General features: G+C 50.8%; 2 protein-coding genes across 2 annotated transcripts in view; both read left to right on the forward strand.

The window, feature by feature from the left end:
* Positions 1–2605: 2605 nt before the first annotated feature.
* Positions 2606–26939, forward strand: part of LOC117075726 (galactoside 3(4)-L-fucosyltransferase-like) — a 34111-nt gene continuing 9777 nt past the window's right edge. The window contains exon 1 of the mRNA XM_033198333.1: positions 2606–2692. The gene's annotated coding sequence lies outside the window, so the exon portion shown is untranslated. The remainder of the gene's footprint in view (positions 2693–26939) is intronic.
* On the forward strand, positions 2613–8422 carry LOC117075727 (galactoside 3(4)-L-fucosyltransferase). Its single transcript, XM_033198335.1, has 2 exons — positions 2613–2692; positions 6832–8422. The coding sequence occupies exon 2, from the start codon at positions 6844–6846 to the stop codon at positions 7960–7962; it is 1119 nt and encodes a 372-aa protein (XP_033054226.1). The 5' UTR covers positions 2613–2692; positions 6832–6843; the 3' UTR covers positions 7963–8422.

Here is a 26939-nt window from a genome sequence, read left to right on the forward strand (position 1 = left end):
GAACCCAGGAGGCAGAGCTTGCAGTGAGCCGAGATGGCGCCACTGCACTCCAGCCTGGGCGACAGAGCGAGACTCCATCTCAAAAAAAAAAAAAAAAAAAAAAAAGAATGCCTGGATGTCAGGCACTTCAGACCATTTGCCCATGTTTCGACAAAAATCATCCAGGTCGTGACAGATGGAGAAATCAAAAGTGCCATTTTCTGGCCATTGGGAACCACTGTTGAGTTTGTATTGGGGCCTAGCAGTATTGCAGAATAAGGCAGTTAGGTTTTTAGGTCCGGTGTGAGTTGAAGAGGTTTTAAGTTCCTGAGAACACAGGCTAAGGGAGAAGGGGGAATGGAGGGCGGAAGGTTGCCCATAGAAAGGTAGAGACACGGAGATGTGGGGCTATGGGGGGTGAGCAGCCCTTGGCTGTAATGTGGGTGAGCAGTCAAAGCAGGCATCTCCACAACTGACTTACCACCAAGGGAATGTGGGTGAATGACCAAGGCAGGCGTCCCCGCGGTGATCAGACACCAATGAATGTGGGTGAATGACCAGGGCAGGGGTCCCTGCAGTGATTAAACACCAAGGGAAGACCATCTTCCCAAGTCCATGACCGGCGCCGGAGTTTTGGGTCTACGGATAAAATGTGTCTCCTTTGTCTCTACTAGAGAGGAAAAAGAACTGGAATTGGAAGGACAGGGGGATGAAAGGGCAGCGAGAGGCTGGAGAAGAGAGTGACAGACTGCTTGCCTGATCTGAAATTGGTGAGATATTCCTTGGGCTGGTTGGTCTGAGGACCTGAGGTTGCAGGTGGATCTCCTCACGGAGTGAGGGCGAAGACAGGGGACTGGTCTCCCGAAGGAGTCCTCCCGTCCTGGGTCTTCCGCACCAAATTTCACACGTGTCTGTGTGAAGAGAGTCCACCAAACAGGCTTTGTGTGAGCAATAAAGCCTTTTAATCACCTGGGTGCTGGCGGGCTGAGTCCGAAAAGAGAGTCAGCAAAGGGTGGGGGATTATCATTGGTTCTTATAGGTTTGGGATAGGTGGTGGAGTTAGGAGCAATTTTTTGCAGGCAGAGGGTGGATCTTACAAAGTACATTCTCAAGGGCCAGGAGAATATTGCAAAGTACCTTCTTAAAGGCAGGGAGAGAATATTACAAAGCACCTTTTTTTTTTTTGAGATGAAGTCTCGCTTTGCTGCCCAGGCTGGAGTGCAGTGGTGCAATCTTGGTTCACTGCAAGCTCTGCCTCCTGGGTTCACACCATCCTCCTGCCTCAGCCTCCTGAGTAGCTGGGACTACAGGCACCTGCCACCAAGCCCAGCGAAATTTTTTGTATTTTTAGTACAGATGGGGTTTCACCATGTTAGCCAGGATGGTCTTGATCTCCTGACCTCATGATCCACCCTCCTTGGCTTCCCAAAGTGTTGGGATTACAGACGTGAGCCACTGCACCTGGCCACAAACTACCTTCTTAAGTTGGGGGAATAATATTACAAAGTACCTTCTTTTTTTTTTTTTTTTACAAAGTACCTTCTTATTGGCAGGGGGGAGGATATTACAAAGTACCTTCTCAAGGGTAGGGAGGGTGTATTGTACAAAGTACATTCACCCTTTGTGAATATCCACAAACGTAGGGAATATCACAAGGTACATTATTGCAAGGGGGGTGGTGTATTATCACAAAGTCAATTGATCAGTAAGGACGAGGCAGGAACAAATCACAATAGTGGAATGTCACCAGTTAAAGCAGGAACTGGCTATTTTCACTTCTTTTCTGGATATTCAGTTGCTTCAGGCCATCTGGATGTACACGTGTAAGTCGCAGGGGATTTGATGGCTTAGCTTGGGCTCAGAGGCCTGACGAATGGTTCCCTTGCAAAAGCCATGTATTGTCTGACTCACCCACTTGCTCCCTGTAGTCTCCCTGGGTCTGGTATATAATAGGTGCACGAGCAATGTTTGTTGATTGACTGACTGAATGGGTGGAATGGTTAAAATTCTGCTCAAGGCCGGGCGCGGTGGCTCACGCCTGTAATCCCAGCACTTTGGGAGGCCGAGGTGGGCGGATCATGAGGTCAGGAGATCGAGACCATCTTGGCTAACACGGTGAAACCCCGTCTCTACTAAAAATACAAAAAATTAGCCCTGTAGTCCTAGCTACTAGGGAGGTTGAGGCAGGAAGATGGTGTGAACCCAGGAGGTGGAGCTTGCAGTGAGCCAAGATTGCGCCACCGCACTCCAGCCTGGGCGACACAGCGAGACTCCGTCTCAAAACAAAAACAAAAACAAATTCTGCTCACTTCCCTCCCTTTACCATCTCCCAAGAAACCCATAGTGCTCCCCATGGAACCCACTTTGAGAATCAATGCTTTAGATCAGCGTTTTCACCTTATGGATGGATCAGCTATGCACCCAAAGCCAGGTAGACTTCAGGCTACAGGTGGAGCCCGGGTCATGTCCTGGGCCTCCAAATTCCTGCACCACATCCAATCTTACAGGCAAGATTAGGACACCCTGGAAACTGGCTTCCAGACAATATCCTGGCTGCAGGGGAGAACACTGCCCTAAGTCACCTGGTGACAGGTGTGTGCTGCGGTGTACTCTTCCTTGTTCCTCCTCTCTGTTCCCACTTCCTCCCCACCCTAGGAAACCTGCCATAGCTTCCCGGTGAGCTGCGCTCTTCCACTGCTCGCTGCCTTTCCAGGTAAGTTATCCCATTCTACCTTTTCCGCTACCCAGAATGCCTAGGAGACCTCCCAGGAAAGGCCTCCTGGCTCCACTCCTCCTCCCCTCAGCCCCCATCCTGTCTGCCCTGATTCAAGATGTGGCTGGGCTGGCACAAAATCCCAGTGGAGAGTCACCAAACTGTCCACGACCTGGAATATGGCCAGCACCCCCTAGTTGCAGGCAGGGGTCTTTCTGGGTGTGGCATGCACCACCATGGGAGAGGGCATGGAAGGTTCTGGGTGATTTGCCAAACTGGGAGGAAAGACATTTATCCGTCTCCTTGGCAGAGCTCTGGAACGGAGTCCCCTCTGCACCCCGACCCTATCAACAGCCTATCCCCACTTATCTTTTCTGGCTTTGGATTCTTCCTGGCCCTGCCTGCCTGGGGTGGACTTAAGATGCAATTGCTTTGTTTTTTATTTTTCTTTGGGACAGAATCTTGCTGTTGTCCAGGCTGGAGTGCAGTGACGCGATCATGGCTCACTGCAGCCTCAAACTCCTGGGCTCAAGCGATCCTCCTGCCTCAGGCTCTGGAGTAGCTGGGACTACAGGCGTGTGCCACCTCACCCTGCTAATTTTTTTTTTTTTTTTTTTTTTTTGTAGAGATGGGGGTCTCACTATGTTGCCTCAGGCTAGACTTGTTTTGTGTTTTGTTTTTTTGTTGTTGTGGTAGTTTTTTGTTTTTGAGACCGTCTTGCTCTGTCACCCAGGCTGGGGTACGGTGGCATGATCTCAGCTCACTGCAACCTCTGCCTCCCTCGTTCAAGCGATTCTCGTGCCTCAACCTCCTGAGTAGCTGGGATTAAGGCGCCTGCTGCCACACCTGGCTAATTTTTGTATTTTTAGTAGAGACAGGATTTCACAATGTTGCCCAGGGTGGTCTCAAACTCCTGACCTCAGGTGATCTGCCTGCCTCAGCCTCCCCAAGTACTGGCATTACAGTCGTGAGCCATTTTGCCCAGCCAGTCAGGCTGATCTTGAACTCCTGGGCTCAAGTGATCTGTCCGCCTTGACTTCCTGAAGTGCTGGGATTACAGGCACGAACCACAACGCCCAGCCGTTTTTGTGTTTTTTGCTTCCTGATCTTTGAGATGTCCCAGCAGAGTAGCATTTTTTAATCTTTTTCTAGGAAAAAGTATCTTGGGTTCAACTTGGGTGGGATCTGAGTCCTAATCGCCCCCCACCAATCACCCGTTTCCCCCAATCTACCCTCCTGAAGGTCACTGACAAAGACTTCATTGTCTTCTAGGAGAGGCTGCCATAAATCCAGGACCAACATAATTCCATCTTTTTTTTTTTCTGAGATGGAGTCTCGCTCTGTCGCCCAGGCTGGAGTGCAGTGGCCAGATCTCAGCTCACTGCAAGCTCCGCCTCCCGGGTTCCCGCCATTCTCCTGCCTCAGCGTCCTGAGTAGCTGGGACTACAGGCGCCCGCCACCACGCCTGGCTAGTTTCTTATATTTTTTAGTAGAGACAAGGTTTCACCATGTTAGCCAGGATGGTCTCGATCTCCCGACCTCGTGATCCACCTGTCTCGGCCTCCCAAAGTGCTGGGATTACAGGCTTGAGCCACTGCGCCCGGCCATAATTCCATCTTAATATCAATTACTTTAAAAAAAATTTACCTTGTGTTTGAGACTCTAGAGTCCAATAGGGCAAAGCAGTGACTGGTCAAAGTTTAACCTCCCTCACTCTGGGCTCAGACCGTCCCCTGAGGGCCTGTGTTTTGAGTTTCTCTTCAGAACATTGGCGTGAACTTGGGACTTGGCGTACGGATCCCCTTTCATCACACCCAGGTGACCTGCGGGGAATTCCGCCTCACAGTGCAAGGTTTAGACCAGTTCGGTCCGACAGAGAAAGCAGGCAACTGCTATGTTATTTGAAAACAGCTTCATCAGGGCCAGGCGTGGTGGCTCAAGCCTGTAATCCCAGCACTTTGGGAGGCCAAGACGGGCGGATCACGAGGTCAGGAGATCGAGACCATCCTGGCTAACACGGTGAAACCCCATCTCTACTAAAAAATACAAAAAACTAGCCGGGCGAGGTGGTGGGTGCCTGTAGTCCCAGCTATTCAGGAGGCTGAGGCAGGAGAATGGCGGGAGGTGTAAAACCTGGGAGGCAGAGCTTGCAGTGAGCTGAGATCCAGCCACTGCACTCCAGCCTGGGAGACAAAGCGAGACTCCGTCTCAAAAAACAAAAAAGAAAAAAGAAAACAGCTTCATCGGGATACAATTTTCAAACCATACAGCGAACCCATCTAAGGTGTATAAGTCAAGTTTTTCGTGTATTACCTTATTTTTATTTATTTAGAGACAGTCTCGCTGTCCCCCAGGCTGCAGTGTAGTGGCAAAATCTTGGCTTATGGCAAGCTCCACCTCCTGGGTTCACGCCATTCTCCTGCCTCAGCCTCCCGAGTAGCTGGGACTACAGGTGCCCGCCACCACACCCAGCTAATTTTTTGCATTTTCAGTAGTGATGGGGTTTCATCTTATGAGCCAGGATGGTCTCAATCTCCTGACCTCGTCATCCACCCGCCTCAGCCTCCCAAAGTGCTGGGATTACAGGCGTGAGCCACCGAGCCTGGCCTTTTATTTATTTATTTATTTATTTTGTTGAGACGGAGTCTCGCTCTGTCGCCCAGGCTGGAGTGCAGTGGCCGGATCTCAGCTCACTGCAAGCTCCGCCTCCCGGGTTTACGCCATTCTCCTGCCTCGGCCTCCCGAGTAGCTGGGACTACAGGCACCCGCCACCTCACCCGGCTAGTTTTTTTTTTTTTTTTTGTATTTTTAGTAGAGACGGGGTTTCACCGTGTTAGCCAGGATGGTCTCAATCTCCTGACCTCGTGATCCGCCCGTCTCGGCCTCCCAAAGTGCTGGGATTACAGGCTTGAGCCACTGCGCCCGGCCTGGCCTTTTATTTTTTTAAGACAAGGTCTTACTCTATCACCCAGGCTGGAGTTACACATCTGTGGCGTGATCACAGATTGCTGCAACCTCAAACTTCCAGACTCAAGCAATCCTCCCAAGTAGCTGGGACTACAGGCACATGCCACCTTGCCCGGCAAATTTTTGTATTTTTAGTAGAGTTGGGATTTTGCCATGTTGCCCAGGCTGGTCTTTTTATTATTATTTATTTTTGAGATGGAATCTTGCTGTCACCCAGGCTGGAGTGCAGTGGCACGATCTCTGCTTACTGCAACCTCCACCTCCCAGGTTCAAGTAATTTTCATGCCTCAACCTCCCAAGTAGCTGGGATTACAGACGTGAACCACTACACTCAGCTAATTTTAGTATTTTTAGTAGAAACAGGGTTTCACCATGTTGGCCAGTCTGGTCTTGGACTCCTGACCTCAAGTGATCCACCCGCCTCAGCCTCCCAAAGTGCTGGGATTACAGGTGTGAGCCACGAAACCCGGCTTTCTAAAATTTATTTATTTATTTATTTTTGAGACACAATCTCCGTCGCCCAAGCTTGAATGCAGTGGTGTCATCTTGGCTCACTGCAACCTCTGCCTCCCAGGTTTAAGTGATTCTCTTGCCTCAGCCTCCTGAGTAGCTGGGATTACAGGTGTGCGCCACCACACCTGGCTAATTTTTGTATTTTTAGTAGAAATGGGGTTTCACCATGTTGGCCAGGCTGGTCTCAAATTCCTGACCTCAGGTGATCTGCCCATCTCAGCCTCCCAAAGTGCTGGGACTACAGGCGTGAGCCACTGTGCTTCGCCAGTCAGCTCATATATTACCTGCAAAACCCAATCCCATTGTGCCTTTCTCTGGCTGAGTCATGGATTCAAGCCTTGCCTCAGGGACACGGGAAGCAATGATGACTGGCTATGCCTTCTCCCCTGCCTCCAGAGCATTTGTATTTTAGTAGACTGAGGAAGACTTCGGGATTCCAGGAAAGGTCTTGTCTAACAGGCAGAAGGAAGTGGACTCTGGGCCAAGCTCCCTTTGTTCAAACACAAGCTGTGCTGATTTTTGCTGTGAGTCACTTAGTCTCAGTTTTCTCATCTGTGAAACAGGAATAATAGCAGCTTCTCTCAGGACTCATGGCCGGGAGCTTTGGTAAGCAGGCGATTGTCATCAATGACCCTCACTCCTCTCTCCTCTCTTCCCAGCTACTCTGACCCATGGATCCCCTGGGCCCAGCCAAGCCACAATGGCCGTGGCGCCACTGTCTGGCCGGGCTGCTGTTTCAGCTGCTGGTGGCTGTGTGTTTCTTCTCCTACCTGCGTGTGTCCCGAGATGATGCCACTGGGTCCCCTAGGCCAGGGTTCATGGCAGTGGCATCTGTCACTGGGGCTCCCAATGGGTCCTCCCAACAGGACACCACTCCCACCCGCCCCCCCCTCCTGATCCTGCTGTGGACGTGGCCTTTCCACATCCCCGTGGCTCTGTCCCGCTGTTCAGAGATGGTGCCTGGCACGGCCGACTGCCATATTACTGCCGACCGCAAGGTGTACCCACAGGCAGATGCGGTCATCGTGCACCACTGGGATGTCATGTCCAATCCTATGTCACGTCTCCCACTTTCCCCGAGGCGGCAGGGGCAGCGCTGGATCTGGTTCAACTTAGAGCCACCCTCTAATTGCTGGCACCTAGAAGCCCTGGACGGATACTTCAATCTCACCATGTCCTACCGCAGCGACTCCGACATCTTCACGCCCTACGGCTGGCTGGAGCCGTGGTCCGGCCAGCCTGCCCACCCACCGCTCAACCTCTCGGCCAAGACCAAGCTGGTGGCCTGGGCGGTGTCCATCTGGAAGCCGGACTCGGCCAGGGTGCGCTACTACCAGAGCCTGCAGGCCCATCTCAAGGTGGATGTGTACGGGAAATCCCACAAGCCCCTGCCCAAGGAGACCATGATGGAGACGCTGTCCCGGTACAAGTTCTACCTGGCCTTCGAGAACTCCTTGCACCCTGACTACATCACCGAGAAGCTGTGGAAGAACGCCCTGGAGGCCTGGGCCGTGCCCGTGGTGCTGGGGCCCAGCAGAAGCAACTATGAGAGGTTCCTGCCACCCGACGCCTTCATCCACGTGGACGACTTCCAGAGCCCCAAGGACCTGGCCCAGTACCTGCAGGAGCTGGACAAGGACCACGCCCGCTACCTGAGCTACTTTCGCTGGCGGGAGACCCTGCGGCCTCGCTCCTTCATCTGGGCACTGGATTTCTGCAAGGCCTGCTGGAAACTGCAGGAGGAATCCAGGTACCAGACGGTGCGCAGCATAGCGGCTTGGTTCACCTAAGAGGCTGGTGTGGGGCCTGGGTTGCTGGGAACCTCATCTGCCTGGGTCCTCACCTGCTGGGGTCCTTCATGGCCAGCCCTCTCACTTACCTGGAAACTCACATGCTGGGTTTCACGGCTGTCAGGAGCCTCCCCTGCAGAAGCCTTGCCTGCTGGGGACCTCGTCTGTTGGGGACCTCACCTCCTGGGGACCTTGGCCACTGGAGGCTGCACCTACTGAGGATCTCTGCTGTTGGGGACTTTACCTGCTGGGACCTGCTCCCAGATACCCTGCCACACTGAATCTCACCTGCTAGGAGCTTCACCTGCTGGGGACCTCACCCTGGAGGGCACTGGGCCCTGGGGAACTGGCACCCTTGGGGCCCCACCCAGAGTGATGGTTCTGGCCGATTTGTTTGTGATGTTGTTAGCTGCCTGTGAGGGGTGCACAGAGATAATCACGGCACCATTTCCAGTTGTAATACTGTAAGGAAAAATGATTACCGTGTCTCCTCAATCTAGAGGATTTGTCCCTGTCAGGCCTCTGAGTCCAAGTTAAGCCATCATATCCCCAGTGACGTACACGTATCCATCCAGATGGCCTGAAGTAACTGAAGATCCACAAAAGAAGTGAAAATAGCCTTCACTGGTGACATTCCACCACTGTGATTTGTTCCTGCCCCATCCTAACTGATCCCTGTACTTTGTCATCTCCCCCACCCTTAAGAAGGTTCTTTGTAAATCCCCCCACCCTTGAGAATGTACTTTGTGAGATCCACCCCCTGCCCCCAAAACATTGCTCTTAACTCCACCGCCTATCCCCAAACCTATAAGAACCAATGATAACCCACCACCCTTTGCTGACTCCTTTTTCGGGCTCAGCCCGCCTGCACCCAGGTGAAATAAACAGCCACGTTGCTCACACAAAGCCTGTTTGGTGGTCTCTTCACACGGACATGTAAGACATTTGGTGCCGAAGACCCGGGTCAGCAGGACTCCTTCAGGAGACCAGGGCCCTGTCCTCACCCTCACTCCATGAAGAGATCCATCTACGACCTCGGCTCCTCAGACAAACCAGCCCAAAGAACATCTCACCAATTTCAAATTGTGTAAGCGGCCTCTTTTTACTTTCTTCTCCAACCTTTCTCACTATCCCTCAACCTCTTTCTCCTTGCAATCTTGGTGTCACCCTGCAGTCACTCCCTTAATTTCAATTCCTTTCATTTTCTGGTAGAGACAAAGGAGACACATTTTATCCGTGGACCCAAAACTCTGGCGCCGGTCATGGACTCAGGAAGGCCGCCTTCCCTTGGTGTTTAATCATTGCAGGGACGGCTCTTTGATTATTCACCCATGTTCCACTGGTGTCTGATCTCCATGGGGACGCCTGCCTTGGTCATTCACCCACATTACCTTGGTGGCAAGTCAGTTGCGGGGACGTCTGCTTTGGCTGCTCCCCATCCCCTTCTCCCTGTGTCTACCCTTCTCTTTAAACTTGCCTCCTTCACTATGGGCAACCTTTCACCCTCCATTCCTCCTTCTTCTCCCTTAGCCTGTGTTCTCAAGAACTGAAAACCTCTTCGGCCATGTGCGGTGGCTCACGCCTGTAATCCCAGCACTTTGAGAGATGAAGGCGGGCAGATCACGAGGTCAGGAGATCAAGACCACGGTGAAACCCCATCTCTACTAACAACAAAAATACAAAAAAATTAGCCACGCGCGGTGGTGGGCGCCTGTGCTTCCAGCGACTCGGGAGGCTGAGGCAGGAGAATGGCGTGAATCCCAGAGGCGGAGCTTTCAGTGAGCTGAGATGGCGCCACTGCACTCCAACCTGGGTGACAGAGCGAGACTCCGTCTCAAAAAAAAAAAAAAAGGAAATTCTCGCCAGGCGCGGTGGCTCACGCCTGTAATCCCAGCACTTTAGGAGGCCAAGGCAGCGGATCACGAGGTCAGGAGATCGAGACCCTCCTGGTTAACACGGTAAAACCCCGTCTCTACTGAAAATATAAAAAATTAGCCAGGCACGGTGGTGGGCACCTGTAGTCCCAGCTATTCGGGAGGCTGAGGCAGGAGAATGGCGGGAACCTGGGAGGTAGAGCTTGCAGTGAGCCGAGATGGCGCCACTGCACTCCAGCCTGGGCGACAGAGCCAGACTGTCTCAAAAAAAAAAAAAAACAAAAGCCTGACCTAAAATCTAAGCATCTTCTTTTCTTCTGCAATACTGCTTGGCCCCAATACAAACTCGATAGTAGTTTCAAGTGGCCAGAGAAACGCACTTTCAATTTGTCTATCCTACAAGATCTAGATAATTTTTGTTGAAAATTGGGCAAACGGTCTGAGGTGCCTGACGTCCAGGCATTCTTTTACACATTGGTCCCTCCCTAGTCTCTGCCCCCAGTGCGACTCATCCCAAATCTTTCTTCTTTCTCTCCTGTCTGTTCCTTCAGTCTCCACCCCAAGCTCTGAGTCCTTTGAATCCTCCTTTTCTACGGACCCATCTGACCTCTCCCCTCCTCCCCAGGCTGCTCCTCGCCAGGCCGAGCCAGGTCCCAATTCTTCCTCAGCTTCTGCTCCCCAACAGTTGCCCTCCCTGACCTGCCCAACAATTTCCTCCTTAGAGAGGTGGCTGGAGCTGAAGGCATAGTCAGGGTACATGTGTCTTTTTCTCTGTCAGACCTTTCCCAAGTCAGCCAGCGTTTAGGCTCTTTCTCATCAGACTCCACTAAACATATACAGGAATTCCGACATCTGACTCTGTCCTGCAATTTAACCTGGAGTGACTTAAATGTCACCCTAACTTCTATCCTCTCCCCAGATGAACGGGAAAGAGATTTTTTTAAATAAAAAAAAAAAATTTATTTATTTATTTATTTTTTGAGATGGAGTCTCGCTCTGTCACCCAGGCTGGAGTGCAGTGGCGTGATCTCAGCTCACTGCAAGCTCCACCTCCCGGGTTCCCACCATTCTCCTGCCTCAGCCTCCTGAGTAGCTGGGACTACAGGCGCCCGCCACGGTGCCCGGCTTTTTTTTGTATTTTTAGTAGAGATGGGGTTTCACCGTGGTCTCGGTCTCCTGACCTTCTGATCCGCCCGCCTCGGCCTCCCAAAGTGCTGGGATTACAGGCGTGAGCCACCGCACCCGGCCAAGAGTTTTTTTTCTCTAGCCCAGTCTCATGCTGATAACTGCCGGCTTCATGAGCCAGACCTCCAGGAAGGCATTAGAGCAGTTCCCCGAGAGGATCCCCAATGGAACCATCAGGCAGATTCCCCAGCTATAGCTAGGTGACATTTCATGGTTTCTGCCTAAAGGGCTTTAAAACGCAGCTTACAAAGTTGTTAATTATGACAAACTTAAACTACGCAAAGTAAAGACAAAAACCCAGCCCAGTTCATGGCCTGTTTAGCAGCAACCCTTGGACACTTTACTGCCCTAGACCCAGAGGGGCCAGAAGGCCGCCTTATTCTTAATATGCATTTTCTCACCCAGTCAGCCCCTGACATTAGAAAAAAGCTTCAAAAGTTAGAATCTGGCCCTCGAACCCCACAACAGGAATTAATCAACCTTGCCTTCAAGGTGTACAACAACAGATAGGAGGTAGCCAGACAGCAGCGCATTTCTGAGTTACAGCTACTTGCCTCTGCTGTAAGACAACCCACCACCACGTCTCCAGCATACAAAACCTTCAGAACATCCAAGCCACAGCTCCCAGAGGCTCCTTCAAAACATCCTCATGGGCCTTGCTTCAACTGCCAAAAGGCTGGCCGCTGGGGTAAAGAATGCCCGCAGCCTGGAATTCCTCCTAAGCCGTGCCCTCTCTGTGCGGGCCCCCACTGGAGGTCGGACTGTCCAACTCACCTCACCGCCGCTCTTAAAGCCCCTGGAGCCCAAACCCAATGTTCTTGGCCAACTCCTTCCCAGATCTTCTTGGCTTAGCAGCTGAAAACACGCTTCCTGATTGCCTCAGAAGCCCCCGGACAATCACAGACACCGGGTAACTCTTACAGTGGAGGGTAAGTCCGTCCCCTTCTAAATCAATACGGAGGCTACCCACTCCACATTACCATCTTTTCTAGAGCCTGTTTCCCTTGCCTCCATAACGGTTGTGAGTATTGACAGCCAGGCTGCTAAACCTCTTAAAACTCCCCAACTCTGGTGCCAACTCAAACATTCTTTTACACACTCCTTTTTAGTTATCCCCACCTACCCAGCTCCCTTATTAGGTGGAGCCATTTTAACTGAATTATCTGCTTCCCTGAGTATTCCTGGGCTACAGCCACACCTCATTGCCAGCTTTTGCCCCAGTTCAAAGCCTCCTTCACATCCTCTCCTTGTATCTCCCCACCTTAAGCTGCAAGTATAGGATGCCCCTACTCTCTCCTTGGCGACCGACCATGCACCCCTTACCATCCCATTGAAACCTAATCACCCTTACCCCACTCAACACCAATATCCCACCCCACAGCACACTTTAAAAGGATTAAAGCCTGTTATCACTCACCTGTTATAGCATGGCCTTTTAAAGCTTACAAACTCTCCTTACAATTCCCCCATTTTACCTGTTCTAAAACCAGACACGTCTTGCAGGTGAGTTCAGGATCTGTGCCTCATCAACCGAATTGTCCACCCTGTGGTGCCAAACCCATATATTCTCCTATCCTCAGTACTTCCCTCTGCAACCTCTCCACAACCCAGTATTCTGTTCTGGATTTCATAATTCTTCATGCAAATGCGTCCAGAACGGGTGGGTTCATTAGTCTCCCGGACTTCAAACCCTCCCGGTCAGTGTTACAGTTCTTAAACATGGTGCGTCCAGAGTTTGTTCCTTCAGATGTTCAGATGTATCTGGAGCATTTTTCCTTCTGGTGGGTTCGTGGTCTCGGCAGCTTCAGGATTGAAGCTGCAAACCTTCTCGGTGAGTGTTACAGCTCTTAAAGGCAGTGCATCTGGAGTTGTTCATTCTTCTCCGTGGGTTTATGGTCTCACTGGTTTCAGGAGTGAAGCTACAAACCTTCGTGGTGAGTGTTACAGCTTTTAAAAGCAGTGTGGATCCAAAGCACAGCACCAAAACTTATTGTAAAGAGCGAACGGAGCAAAAGAACAAACCTTCCACACTGCAGAAGCAGACCCCAGCAGGTTGCCACTGACCAGCTCTGGCAGCTTGCTTTTATTCCCTTATCTTGCCCCACCCACATCCTGCTGATTGGTCCATTTTACAGACAGCTGATTGGTCCATTTTACAGAGAGCTTATTGGTCCACTTTACAGATAACTGATTGGTCCGTTTTCACAGGGTACAGATTGGTGCGTTTACAATCCCTGAGCTAGACACAGGGTACTAGACAGAAAAGTTCTCCAAGTCCCCACTAGGTTAGCTAGACACAGAGTACCTATTGGTGTATTTACAAACCTTTAGCTAGACACAGGGTACTGATTGGTGTATTTACAAACCCTGAGCTAGACAGAGAGTGCTGATTGGTGCATTTACAATCCTTTACCTAGACAGAGTGCTAGACAGAAAAGTTCTCCAAGTCCCCACTAGGTTACAGAGTACTGATTGGTGTATTCACAAACACTGAGCTAGACACAGAATGCTGATTGGTGCGTTTATGATCCCCTAGCTAGACATAAAAGTTCTCCAAGTCCCCACCAGGTTAGCTAGATACAGACTACTGTACTGATTGGTGTATTTACAAACCCTGAGCTACAGCCAGGGTGCTGATTGCTGTATTTACAATCCCTTAGCTAGACATAAATGTTCTCCAAGTCCCCACTAGACCCAGGAGCCCAGCTGGCTTCACCTAGTAGAACCCGCACCCGGTCTGCAGGCAGAGCTGCCCACCAGTCCCAAGCCCTGCTTGCACTCCTTAGCCCTTGGGCGGTCGATGGAACCGGGCGCCACTGAGCAGAAGGCGGCGCCCGTCGGGGAGGCTCAGGCCGCGCTGGAGCTCACTGTGGAGGATGGGGCTCCGACATGGCGGGCTGCAGGTCCCGAGCCCTGGCCCACGCGGAGGAGGCCGAGGCCCCATGAGAATTTGAGCTTGGTGCATGTGGGCCGGCAGTGCTGGGGGACCTGGCGCAACCTCCGCAGCTGCTGGCCTGGGTGCTAAGCTCCTCACTGCCCTGGGTCCGCTGGCTGCTCTGAGTGCGCCCCCGGAGCCCACACCGGAGCCCGCGCCCTGACGGAACTCCACCCCCTGGTTCCCATCTGCGCCTCTCCCTCCACATCTCCCGGGCAAGCAGAGGGAGCCCGCTCTGGCCTTGGCCAGCACAGAAAGGGGCTCCCACAGTGCAGTGGCGGGCTGAAGAGCTCCTCAAGCCCTGCCAGAGTGGACACCCAGGCGGAGGAGGCATGGAGAGTGAGGGCTGCTAGCACATTGTCACCTCTCAAAAACACACATGCTTTCCCTGCTGATGGTGTAGGGCTAATCTCCCAAATCCCAACCCCTTCTACAAAACAACAACTCCTTTCCTTCTTAGGCATGGTTAGGTACTTCCGCCTTTGGATACCTAGTTTTTCCATCCTGACTAAACCATTATGTAAACTCACAAAACCAAACCTAGCTGACTCTATAGATCCTACATCCTTTTGCCACTCCTCTTTCTGTTCCTTAAAAACAGCCCTAGAAGCTGCCCCCACGCTGGCTCTAACTCATCCCAAGCCAAAGTGCAGGGCTGTGAGGTCGGAGATCTTACACAAAAGCCAGGACCATGCCCTGTAACCTTCTGTCCAAACAACTTGACCTTACTGTTTTAGCCTAGCCCTCATGTCTGCTGCTGCCACCCTCATACTTTTAGAGGCCCTCAAAATCACAAACTATCCTCAACTCACTCTCTATAGTTCTCATAACTTCCAAAATCTAATTTCTTCCTCACACCTGACACATACATATACTTTCTGCTCCCTGGCTCCTTCAGCTGTACTCACTCTTTGTTCAGTCTCCCACAGTTACCATTGTTCCTGGCCCGGACTTCAATCCGGCCTCCCACATTATTCCAGATACCACACCTGACCCCCATGACTGTATCTCTTGGATCCACTTGACATTCACCCCATTTCCCCATATTTCCTTTTTTCCTGTTCCTCACCCTAATCACACTTGGTTTATTGATGGCAGTTCCACCAGGCCTAATCACCACTCACCAGCAAAGGCAGGCGATACTATAGTATCTTCCACGTCTATCATTGAGGCTACTGCTCTGCCCCCTCCACTACCTCTCAGCAAGCCAAAGTCGTTGCCTTAACTCGAGCCCTCACTCTTGCAAAGGGACTACGCATCAGTATTTATACTGACTCTAAATATGCCTTCCATATCCTGCACCACCGTGCTGTTATATGGACTGATAGAGGTTTCCTCACTACGCAAGGGTCCTCTGTCTTTAATAAAAAGTCTTCTCAAGGCCGCTTTACTTCCAAAGAAAGCTGGAGTCATTCACTGCAAAGGCCATGAAAAGGCATCAGATCCCATTGCTCAGGACAATGCTTATGCTGATAAGGTAGCTAAAAAAGCAGCCTAGCATTCCAACGTCTATCCCTCATGTTCCAACTTCTGTCCCTCACAGCCAGTTTTTCTCCTTCTCATCTGGTCACTCACACCTACTCCCCCACTAAAATTTCCACCTATCAATCTCTTCCCACACAAGGCAAATGGTTCTTGGACCAAGGAAGATATCTCCTTCCAGCCTCACAGGCCCATTCTATTCTGTCATCATTTCATAACCTCTGCCATGTAGATTACAAGCCACTAGCACACCTCTTAGAACCTCTCATTTCCTTTGCATCGGGGAAATCTATCCTCAAGGAAATCACTTCTCAGTGTTCCATCTGCTATTGTACTACTCCTCAGGGATTGTTCAGGCTCCCTCCCTTCCCTACACATCAAGCTTGGGGATTTGTCCCCGCCCAGGACTGGCAAATTGACTTTACTCACATGCCTCATGTCAGGAAACGAAAATACCTCTTGGTCTGGGTAGACACTTTCACTGGATGGGTAGAGCCCTTTCCCACAGGGTCTGAGAAGGCCACCGTGGTCATTTCTTCCCTTCCGTCAGACATAATTCCTCGGTTTGGCCTTCCCACTTCTATACAGTCTGATAATGGACCGGCCTTTATTAGTCAAATCACTGAAGCAGTTTCTCAGGCTCTTGGTATTCAGTGGTGCCTGATTTTACCTCAAACTTCCACCCTTAAGTCTCTCTTTAAGTGGATAGAAGATCTTCAGTGACAAAGTACACGCCAATACTTTCACCCTGATGAAGTCCTATTCTTTACTTTTATACATACTCTTATTCTCTTTCCTGTTCTTATGCCACCCTCTACCTCTCCCCAGCTATCTCCACCACTCTATCAAACTCACTCTCTCCTAGCCATTTCTAATCCTTCTTTAACAAACAATTGTTGGCTTTGCATTTCTCTTTCCTCCAAAATCGCTGAGGCCTCGACTTACTCACTGCTGAAAAAAAGAAGACTCTGTATATTTTTAAATGAAGAGTGTTGTTTTACCTAAAACAATCTGGCCTGGTATATGACAACATAAAAACACTCAAGGATAAAGCCCCAAAACTCGCCAACCAAGAAAACGATAACGTTGAACCCCCTTGGGCACCCTCTAATTGGACGTCCTGGGTACTCCCAATTCTAAGTCCTTTAATACCTATTTTTCTCCTTCTTTTATTTGGACCTTGTATCTTTCGTTCAGTTTCTCAATTCATACAAAACCGCATCCAGGCCGTCACCAATAATTCTATATGACAAATGCTCCTTCTAACAACCCCACGATATCACCCCTTACCCCAAAATCTTTCTTCAGTTGCATCTCTCCCACTGTAGGTTCCCACGTCATCCCTAATCCCACTTGAAGCAGCCCTGAGAAACATCGCCCATTATCTCTCCATAACACCCCCAAAAATTTTCACTGCCCCAACATTTTACCACTATTTTGTTTCATTTTTCTTATTAATATAAGAAGACAGGAATGTCAGGCCTCTGAGTCCAAGCTAAGCCATCACAGCCCCAGGGACCTGCACGTATCCATCCAGATGGCCTGAAGTAACTGAAGATCCACAAAAGAAGTGAAAATAGCCTTCACTGATGACATTCCACCATTGTGATTTGTTTCTGCCCCATCCTAACTGATCCCTGTACTTTGTCATCTTCCCCACCCTTAAGAAGGTTCTTTGTAAATCTCTGCACCCTTGGGAATGCACTTTGTGAAATCCACCCCCTGTCCCCAAAACATTGCTCTTAACTCCACCGCCTATCCCCAAACCTGTAAGAACCAATGATAATCCACCACCATTTGCTGACTCGGTTTTTGGACTCAGCCTGCCTGCACCCAGGTGAAATAAACAGTCACACTGCTCACACAAAGCCTGTTTCGTGGTCTCTTCACACGGACATGTGAGACAGCCCCCAGGGGTTAAGAGCTCACCCCAGGTTCTCACCCTAGGGGTTAAGAGCTCAGAGTTCAGACAGGTCCGAGTTCAAGCCCAGTACCACCATTTACGGGGTGCAGGTGGAATCGACTGTAAATGAGGACTTCTGGAACATTCCAAATACTCTGGGGTTGAAGGAAATTGCTGTTCTCTGGTAAATGCCAAGGGTGGACAGGTGCAGTGGCTCATGCCTGTAATCCCAGCACTCTGGGAGGCCGAGGTAGGAGGATTCATTGAGGCCAAGAGTTAAAGACCAGCCTGGACAACATAGCAAGACCACGTCTCTATCTAAAAAATAATAGGCCAGCCAGGTGCAGTGGCTCACACCTGCAATCCCAGCACTTTGGGAGGCCGAGGTGGGCGGATCACGAGGTCAGGAGATCGAGAGCATCCTGGCTAATACGGTGAAACCCCGTCTCTACTAAAATTACAAAAAATTAGCCAGGCATGGTGGCAGGTAACTGTAGTCCCAGCTACTCAGGAGGCTGAGGCAGGAGAATGGCGTGAACCTGGGAGGCAGAGCTTGCAGTGAGCTGAGATTGCACCACTGCACTCCAGCCTGGGTGACAGAGTGAGACTCCGTCTCAATAACAATAATAATAATAGGCCGGGTGCAGTGAGTTATGCCTGTAATCTCAGCACTTTAGGAGGTCGAGGAGGGCAGATCACCTGAGGTCAGGAGTTGGAGACCAGCCTGGCCAGCATGGTGAAACCCCGTCTCTACTAAAAATACAAAATTTGGCTGGACGCGATGGCTCATACCTGTAGTCCCAGCACTTTGGGAAGCCGAGGCGGGCAGATCATGAAGTCAGGAGATCAACACCATCCTGGCTAACACAGTGAAACCCTGTCCTACTAAAAGTACAAAAAATTAGCCAGGTGTGGTGGCAGCACCTGTAGTCCTCGCTACTCTGGAGGCTGAGGCAGGAGAATGGCGTGAACCTGGGAGGCAGAGCTTGCAGTGAGCTGAGATTGCGCCAGTGCACTCCAGCCTAGGCGACAGAGCAAGACTCCGTCTCAAAAAAAAAGAAAGAACCCAGCTGGGTGCGGTGGCTCATGCCTGTATTCCCAGTACTCTGGGAGGCTGATGCAGGCAGATCACCTGAAGTCAGGAGTTCAAGACCAGCCTGGCTAACATGGCAAAAACCCAGCTCTACTAAAAAAAATACAAAAATTACCTGGTGCCGTGTCACATGTCTATAATCCCAGCTACTCTGGAGGCTGCGACATGAGAATCGCTTGAGCCCGGGAGGCATAGGTTGCAGTAAGCTGAGACTGAGACTGTGCCACTGCACTCCAGCCTGAGTGACAGAGTGAGATTCCATCTCAAAAAAAAAAAAAGAAAAAGGGGCCAAGATGGGCAGATCACAAGGTCAGGAGATTGAGACCATCCTGACAAACACAGGGAAACCCTGTCTCTACTAAAAATACAAAATTTGGCTGGGCGCGATGGCTCATGCCTGTAGTCCCAGCACTTTGGGAAGCCGAGGCGGGCAGATCATGAAGTCAGGAGATCGAGACCATCCTGGCTAACACAGTGAAACCCTGTCCTACTAAAAGTACAAAAAATTAGCCGGGTGTGGTGGCAGCACCTGTAGTCCTCGCTACTCTGGAGGCTGAGGCAGGAGAATGGCGTGAACCTGGGAGGCAGAGCTTGCAGTGAGCTGAGATTGCGCCAGTGCACTCCAGCCTAGGCGACAGAGCAAGACTCCGTCTCAAAAAAAAAAGAAAGAACCCAGCTGGGTGCGGTGGCTCATGCCTGTATTCCCAGTACTCTGGGAGGCTGATGCAGGCAGATCACCTGAAGTCAGGAGTTCAAGACCAGCCTGGCTAACATGGCAAAAACCCAGCTCTACTAAAAAAAAATTCAAAAATTACCTGGTGCCATGTCACGTGTCTATAATCCCAGCTACTCTGGAGGCTGCGACATGAGAATCGCTTGAGCCCGGGAGGCATAGGTTGCAGTAAGCTGAGACTGAGACTGTGCCACTGCACTCCAGCCTGAGTGATAGAGTGAGATTCCATCTCAAAAAAAAAAAAAAGAAAAAGGGGCCAAGACGGGCAGATCACAAGGTCAGGAGATTGAGACCATCCTGACAAACACAGGGAAACCCTGTCTCTACTAAAAATACAAAAATTGGCCGGGCGCGGTGGCTCACACGTGTAATCCCAGCACTTTGGGAGGCCGAGGCGGGCGGATCACGAGGTCAGGAGATCGAGGCCATCCTGGCTAACATTGTGAAACCCCGTCTCTACTAAAAAATACAAAACAAAATTAGCCGGGTGTGGTGGTGGGTGTCTGTAGTCCCAGCTACTGGGGAGGCTGAGGCAGGAGAATGGTGTAAACCCGGGAGGCGGAGCTTGCAGTGAGCCGAGATGGTGCCACTGCACTCCAGCCTGGGCGACAGAGCGAGACTCCATCTCAAAAAAAAGAAAAAAAAGGAGAGAGAGATAGGGGTATCTCTGTTTTGCCTAGGCTGGTCTCAGACTCCTGGGCTCAAGCTATCTTCCTGCCTCTCCCTCCCAAACTGTTGGGATTACAGGTGTGAGTCACAGTGTAAGTCACTGTGCATGGCCTTAGAAGTCTTTTTTTTTTTTTTTTGATATAGGGCCTCAGTCTCTTGCCCAGACTGGAATACAGTGGTACGATCTCAGCTCACCACAACCTCTGCCTCCCAGGCTCAAGTGATTCCCCTGCCTCAGCCTCCCAAGTAGCTGAGATTACAGGCATGCACCACTACAGCCCAGCTAATTTTTATACTTTTAGTAGAGATAGGGTTTCACCATGTTGTCCAGGCTGGTCTCAAACTCATGACCTCAAATGATCCACCTGCCTCGGCCTCCCAAAGTGCTGGGATTATAGACATGAGCCACTGTGCCCAGCCAGAAGTCTTTTTTTTTTTTTTTTTTGAGACAGAATCTCGCTCTGTTGCCCAGCCTGGAGTGCAGTGGTGTGATCTTGGCTCACTGCAAGCTTCGCCTCCTGGGTTCACGCCATTCTCCTGCCTCAGCCTCCCAAGTAGCTGGGACTACAGGCACATACCGCCACGTCCGGCTAATTTTTTGTATTTTTAATATGGAAATGGGGTTTCATCGTGTTAGCTAGGATGGTCTCGATCTTCTGACGTTGTGGTCCACCCGCCTCCGCCTCCCAAAGTGCTGGGATTACAGGCGTGAGCCACCATGCCTGGCCCCAAGAAGTCATTTTTTTAATAAGTCACAGTCAACCTCATCAGTCAAGGAATGAGACATGAGTGGGATTAGGTCACCGCCTCTGGAGCCCAGGGAGACTCCAAGCCCCTGGCCCAGCCCTACCTCCCAGAACCTCACTGGTCTGGGCATGGCTGGGCGTTGAGATAGTGGAACTGCAGGCAGCGTGACGTGGCCTCCCAGAAATGATTTCTAGAACAGGGAAGTCATGATACCTGGAGGCTGGACTTTGAGTTGAGCTCAGTTACGTCTGCACCCAGCTTGGGAGTGACAGAGTTTAAGGTCATGCTCTCTCAAAACTGGTATTCCAGATCATTTATCTCCATTCCAGGAAGTTTGCATAGCTCCCTGGACTTCTGCTCTGCACTGCCCTGCAGGAGTGGGTGGGGAAAGGAAGTGGCTTTGAGGCACAGAGGGGCTTGGTGAGGCCACCAGAGGAAGCTTCTGCCACCAATGTGAGACCTGTGCCCAGCGTGTCAGAAGAGAGCATCTCAAAACATGTATCAACATGGTAACCCCTCTGCTTGAAGCCTTCCATAGTGCTGAACACCCCATGGCTGACGGTGGCCCAGTCTGCGACAGCTCTGCCTCCTCTCCTGTGGTGAAGACCCAACCTGCTGAGACTCCTCCCACAGTTCCTAAACATGCTTACATTTCTGCTGCCTCGGGGCCTTTGCGAAGGTTGTTCCCTGTAACCGGAATGCTCTTCCCTCCCTTTTTAATTCAGAAGGCTGCAATTTTAATTGAAGAAAATTCCCTTCCAAGGTTCACGAGTTGCCTGACTTGCCCACCAGCTTCCTGCAGGATCCCTTGGCCTGGCACTTAGTGCTCAGGAAACATTTGTTGATGGATCAACTGAGTGGGAGGTGGGATCTGGTGGGAAGGAAAGCGGGAAGGTGGAAATTCTGCTCACTTCCTCATTGCCACCTCCCAAGGAACCCCTGGTGTCCCTGTGGAACCCGCTTTGGGAACCGGTGGTTCAGGTCCGCCTTTATACTTTGTACTCAAAGCCACATCGTATTGAAGCCACAAGTGGGGTCAAGGTCATGACCTGGGTCTCCAAATCCCTTCACCCTATCCGATTCTGCAGTGGGGATTACAGAAGTCCCACAATTTGTTTTCAAAGGATGTCCCTGCTCCAGGACAGGATACCCTTGGTTACCTGATGGCAGGTGTGGTGGTTGGAAAGTGTTTGGGTGAGGGAGAAAGGATAAGATGGAGGAAGGTGAACAAGAAGGCACAATCCATGTTGCTTCCAGGTTCTTCCTCACCAACTTTCCCGCGTGCGGGAAAATGCAGCCTGCGCCCAGGAAGATGCAGATCAACCGAACACGTGCCAGGTGACGTCAATCCGAAGAGATCGAAACTTACCCGGCCACACCTATGGAGACGCCCCTACCACGCCCTTATCACTCCCACTGCCCTCCCCCTTCCAGTACCAATGCATAAAAGTCCGCCGCCGGCAGGAGCCAGTGTGCCTTCTTCGGCCCCTCTTACTTGTGGACCGGAGAACCTCACCCGAGAGCGTGACTTCCCTGGCCCCCCACACCTGAGGACCAGAGAACCTCGCCCGAGAGTGTATGCATACTTGCAATAAAAGACTGCCACTTTCTTATGTACTTTGGCCTCATGTTTAATTATTTAGCTCTCCTAAATTAAATTAAATTAAACAAAACAGTTGATGCCGAAACCTGACCCGGGAGGAGACCCTTCCTCAACATCCCCTAGGGGTCTGAGGAACCTCCTCCTCAGCGAACCGGCTCCCAACCCAACCAGCCACCAACACCAAACAAGTGTTCCAGCTTTCCACTGGTGCCACTCTGAAAATTTCTTCTTTGGTGAGTACTCCCCTTTGTTAACCATCTCCGTCCGTTTCCGTGTCCTTGGCCTAGAGTCGTACATACGCCCAAGGACGTAGCCACCCTGTGGCGCAGTGAGGTCTTCAACCCGGAGACGTCCGTCTTGAAGTTCCTCAATTCTCCGTTAGTGGCTCCAGGAGCCCCCGTCTCCAGCAGCGGCAAAGGACGCTTTGCCACAGCGTGAGGTTGGTTTCCATTTCTGGTGGTTAAACAATGGGAACCTCACAATCGAAAATCCCTAGGAACACCCCCTTAGGGTGTCTCCTCCAAAACTTGGAAGCCTTCCTCTCCACTGTGGCATGGCCGCAGTATAAATTAGACAACCAATCTCAATGGTCACCAGACGGCACACTTGACTATAACATTCTATTAGATCTCTCTAATTTCTGTCGAAGGCTTAGAAAGTGGTCAGAAATTACGTCCAAGTCTTTTCAGACTTGCGTTCTCACCCAGACCTGTGCACCCAATGTTCAATGGCCCGGGTCTTGTTAGCCAAAACCTGGCCCTCGGCCCCTACCTCAACATCAGAGGAGGACTCCACCTCCATTTCAGATAAGGCCAAAGGCGGGGCACCTCCCTCCCGACCTACCAAACCCCTCCCTATGCTCCTCCTACCACCCCTCCCTCAGCCACTCCTCTTACCTCTCCCATTTCCGCCCACATTCGCTCCAAGACGGCAGTAGCAGCCCCCACTAGTCAGCCCCCTACCAGTCAGCCTGCCCCAACCCCCTCTACCGGTCAGCCTGCCCCAACCCCCTCTACCGTCAGCCGGTCTCAACCCACCCCACTGGTCAGTCTGTTTCAACCTCCCTTGCTAGTTTATTGGCCCCGCTCTGAGAGGTCACTGGAGCCGAAGGACTAGTTAGAGTCCATGTCCCTTTTTCCTTGGCAGATCTTTCCAAGATTGAAAAATGGCTCGGCGATTTCTCTGCTAACCCCACCCTGTATTCCAAGGAGTTTTGATACCTATGTCAGGCATATGATCTAACCTGGCATGACTTACAGATCATTTTGTCCTCCTCCCTTAACCGAGAGGAAAGACAGCATATTCTTGCAGCCGCCAGGCAACATGCAGATCAATGGCATTTAACCGATGCCACCGTCCCGTTAGGAGAGATGGCTGTCCCGTCCATAGAACCAGATTGGGACTACCAACCACAACAGCCCGGCCGCCGTAGGAGAGACATTATGGTTCAATGTCTCTTGGCCAGTATGCAGGCAGCCTCTAACAAAGTGGTCAATTTTGATAAACTAAAGGAAATTATCCAGCACCCAGATGAGAACCCGGCTTCCTTCCTAAATCACCTTACAGAGGCACTAGCCCAATTTACCCAGCTAGACCCCACCTCCCCAGCCGGGGCAGCTGTCCTAGCCTCCTATTTTATCTCCCAGTCAGTCTCAGATATTCAAAAAAAGCTAAAAAAGGTTGAAGATGGGCCTCAAACCCCCATACAGGACTTAGTAAAATTGGCCTTTACAGTTTTTAACTCCAGAGAAGAAGCAGCTGAGGCCACAGAGCTAGACAAGGAGAAAAGAAGGGCTGTGCTTCAGGCACAAGCCTTAGTGGCTGCCCTCCAACCAGCGTTGCCCACTCTGCCGGCAGGGAAGGCACAGGGTAAGTCTCCTAAGGGCGCTTGCTTCAAATGCGGAGACCCCAAGCATTGGGCCAATAAGTGCCCTCAGGCAAAGGGGAGTCTACCGTCCAATCCTTGTTTCAAGTGCGGCACAACTGGGCATTGGGCCAGTAAGTGCCCAAATTCTCGCTCGCCTACCGTGCCATGTCCACTATGCCATCAGGAAGGGCATTGGAAGTCTGACTGCCCTGCCAGCAGGGCAGGCATTGCGCCTCAACGTGGTGCCTCTCCTCAAGGGTCAGAAGGCTCCTTCCAGCTCCTACACCTGGACGACGACTGACGGTGCCCACACTCAGAGACCCCGGTCACCTTTGCCGAGCCCAGGGTAACGCTACAGGTAGCAGGTAAGCCAATTTCTTTTCTCCTCGTTATGGAGGCTACCTACTCAGCTTTGCCATCCTATAGTGGACCTAGCCAACTCTCCAATATTTCAGTAGTAGAAGTAGACAGTAAGCCGTCTAACCCTCGCCAGACCTCAATGTTACACTGTTGCCTAGACTCAATGTTAAACTGTTGCCTGGACTATGCATGTTTTGCCCACTCTTTCCTCATCATGCCCTCATGTCCCACCCCCCTCTTAGGATGAGACATCGTAACCAAACTCTCCATAGAGACATGTCAATCGTGGGTAACCCTACTTCCCCTTGCCCTTATCAGACTATGGGCAACACCTAGAAGCCCTACAGGCCTTAGCCCATTTGAACTAGTTTACCGGCGCCCTCTTTCATTACGAGAACTTCCTATTCTTCCCACACCGCTGGCACCCTACTTGCCCTATCTCTCTCTCTTAAGACAATTACTTAGAGAACACGCCGAAAGGTCACTTCCCCCACCTACACAAGGAAATCCAGACCCCCCTCGGCCCTTTCCCCAGGTGACCAGGTTCTACTCAAGGATCTACATGCAAAGGGCCTTATTCCTAAGTGGAAGAGCCCATATACAGTAATTCTTACCACTTCTACAGCAGCCAAGCTTTTAGGTCACAGTTCCTGGGTCCATTTTACCCAGCTGAAGACAGCCTAGCCCCCTCAGGCTAAGTGGCAGTCCACCCAACTGTTGCACACCCGTCTAAAAATAACCAAGATAGAAACAAGCTAGATGAGCCACACCCTCCTCAAATTTTCCTGTTTCCTCACTGTTCTTCATCTTAACTGACTTTTCCCTCACAAACCCCATAGATACCCTCCTCCCCGACCCATCCCCCAACCAGTGGGTCTCCCGACTTTTTACTCTCATAGGAGACCTGGCTTGGCAGGGTGCCCTTTGTGATTTCAGCAATGTTGAACTTAACTCTCTACACTTTTGCCACCATTATTATGGTTCACTCTAATCCCCCTAGTTACTCCTACTAATCCTAACTTTGTATCGAAATTTTCTATAACTGAAACCTGGTCTACAGACAACCAGGTACACTCAGTCATGCAGGGCACTGCAGAATGTCCCCCCCAGGGCTGTCAATCTGCCCTCTCCCTAAACTTTTCCCTAAGTTCCATCACTGGAGGCCTCCCGGCCATATGTTTCTTATATAACCTAACAGAATATAATTGTAAGAACTACTGGCAAGAAACCAACCTCGGGTGTCCATACAATTACTGCAAAATCCATCCTTTGTATGACTTCTTTGCACAATCCCAACGTAAAAATGTGTTTCAAAGCCCTTCACCAGGAACATATAGTGTTATTATTAATGATCCCTGGGACCCTCGGTAGGCCCAGGAAGTAAAAGGTGGACTATATGCATCATCTTCTTCCTCATATCCCACTGCAACCATCCAGGTAAAGAGAATATACGTTCAGCAAGTACAACTCCCTAGTGGTGTACAGATCCTACAAAATTTAACCTCAGCCGTAAAATCTCATGAACAAAAAATACAGAAGCTGTTAAGCCCCCCAAGCCCCCCTAACAATGAGGACCCATTCTCATGGCTAACACTTATTCGCCAGGGACTTAACTTAACCCAGGCTGCTGGAGTAAGGAACCTCTCCCACTGCTTCCTTTGCGCTGCACTTGGAAAAGCTCTCGTAGTGGCAGTCTCTCTACCAACCGCTTTCAATATCACCACCGACTCTACCAGCTCCTCTCAAGCAACATCCTTGCCTCAAGTCCCATTATACCGTAATCCACAGAGTCAAACCCTTCCTTTTTGCTACTCTATTCCAAACTCTTCATGGTGTGATTGCACTCAAGCTCCCAGCAGGACCCAGATGGCCCCCGTTGGAGGCTACTTTTGGTGTAACCAAACTCTATCTAAAACTCAACCATACCTCCATCACCCAGTCCCTTTGCCTTCCGGTATCTTTAGTGCCGAGCTTAACCCTATATAGCGAAGGAGAATTGTCCGAACTAGCTTCCCAGCTCAGCTCCAGCAATAACATCCAAAAGCGGGCCGTTTTTCTTCCCTTAATTATCAGGGTTTCCCTAGCATCGTCCCTAGTAGCCTCAGGACTAGGAACAGGTCACCCACTCGATTCAATCCACACAGACCCTCTCCACTCAGGTTCAGGCAGCCATAGAGGCTTCAGCTGAAAGCTTAGCCTCTTTACAACGTCAAATCACCTCAGTGGCCCAGGTAGCAGCACAAAATAGACGGCCATTAGATCTTCTTACTGCTGAAAAAGGAGGAACATGCGTCTTCCTAGGAGAGGAGTGTTGCTACTACATAAATGAATCAGGCCTGGTTGACACCAACGTCCAAACACTAAACAAAATCAAAAAGGAGCTTCAACAATTTAACGCCCCCTTAACCCCCGGACCACCGGTATGGCTGCTGCCTGTAGTACAGCAGATGCTTCCATCCCTAATTCCCATACTAATCCTCTGCCTTATGTTATGTCTTGCTCCCATTCTAATAAAATTTCTCCGAG

The sequence above is a fragment of the Trachypithecus francoisi genome, unplaced genomic scaffold (genome assembly GCF_009764315.1).
Source record: "Trachypithecus francoisi isolate TF-2019V2 unplaced genomic scaffold, Tfra_2.0 Lachesis_group5, whole genome shotgun sequence".
In the NCBI taxonomy this organism is placed as follows: domain Eukaryota; kingdom Metazoa; phylum Chordata; class Mammalia; order Primates; family Cercopithecidae; genus Trachypithecus; species Trachypithecus francoisi.

Excerpts from the sequence above, each read along its gene's own strand:
- LOC117075727 (XM_033198335.1), top strand. The coding sequence starts at position 6,844 with ATGGATCCCCTGGGCCCAGCCAAGCCACAATGGCCGTGGCGCCACTGT.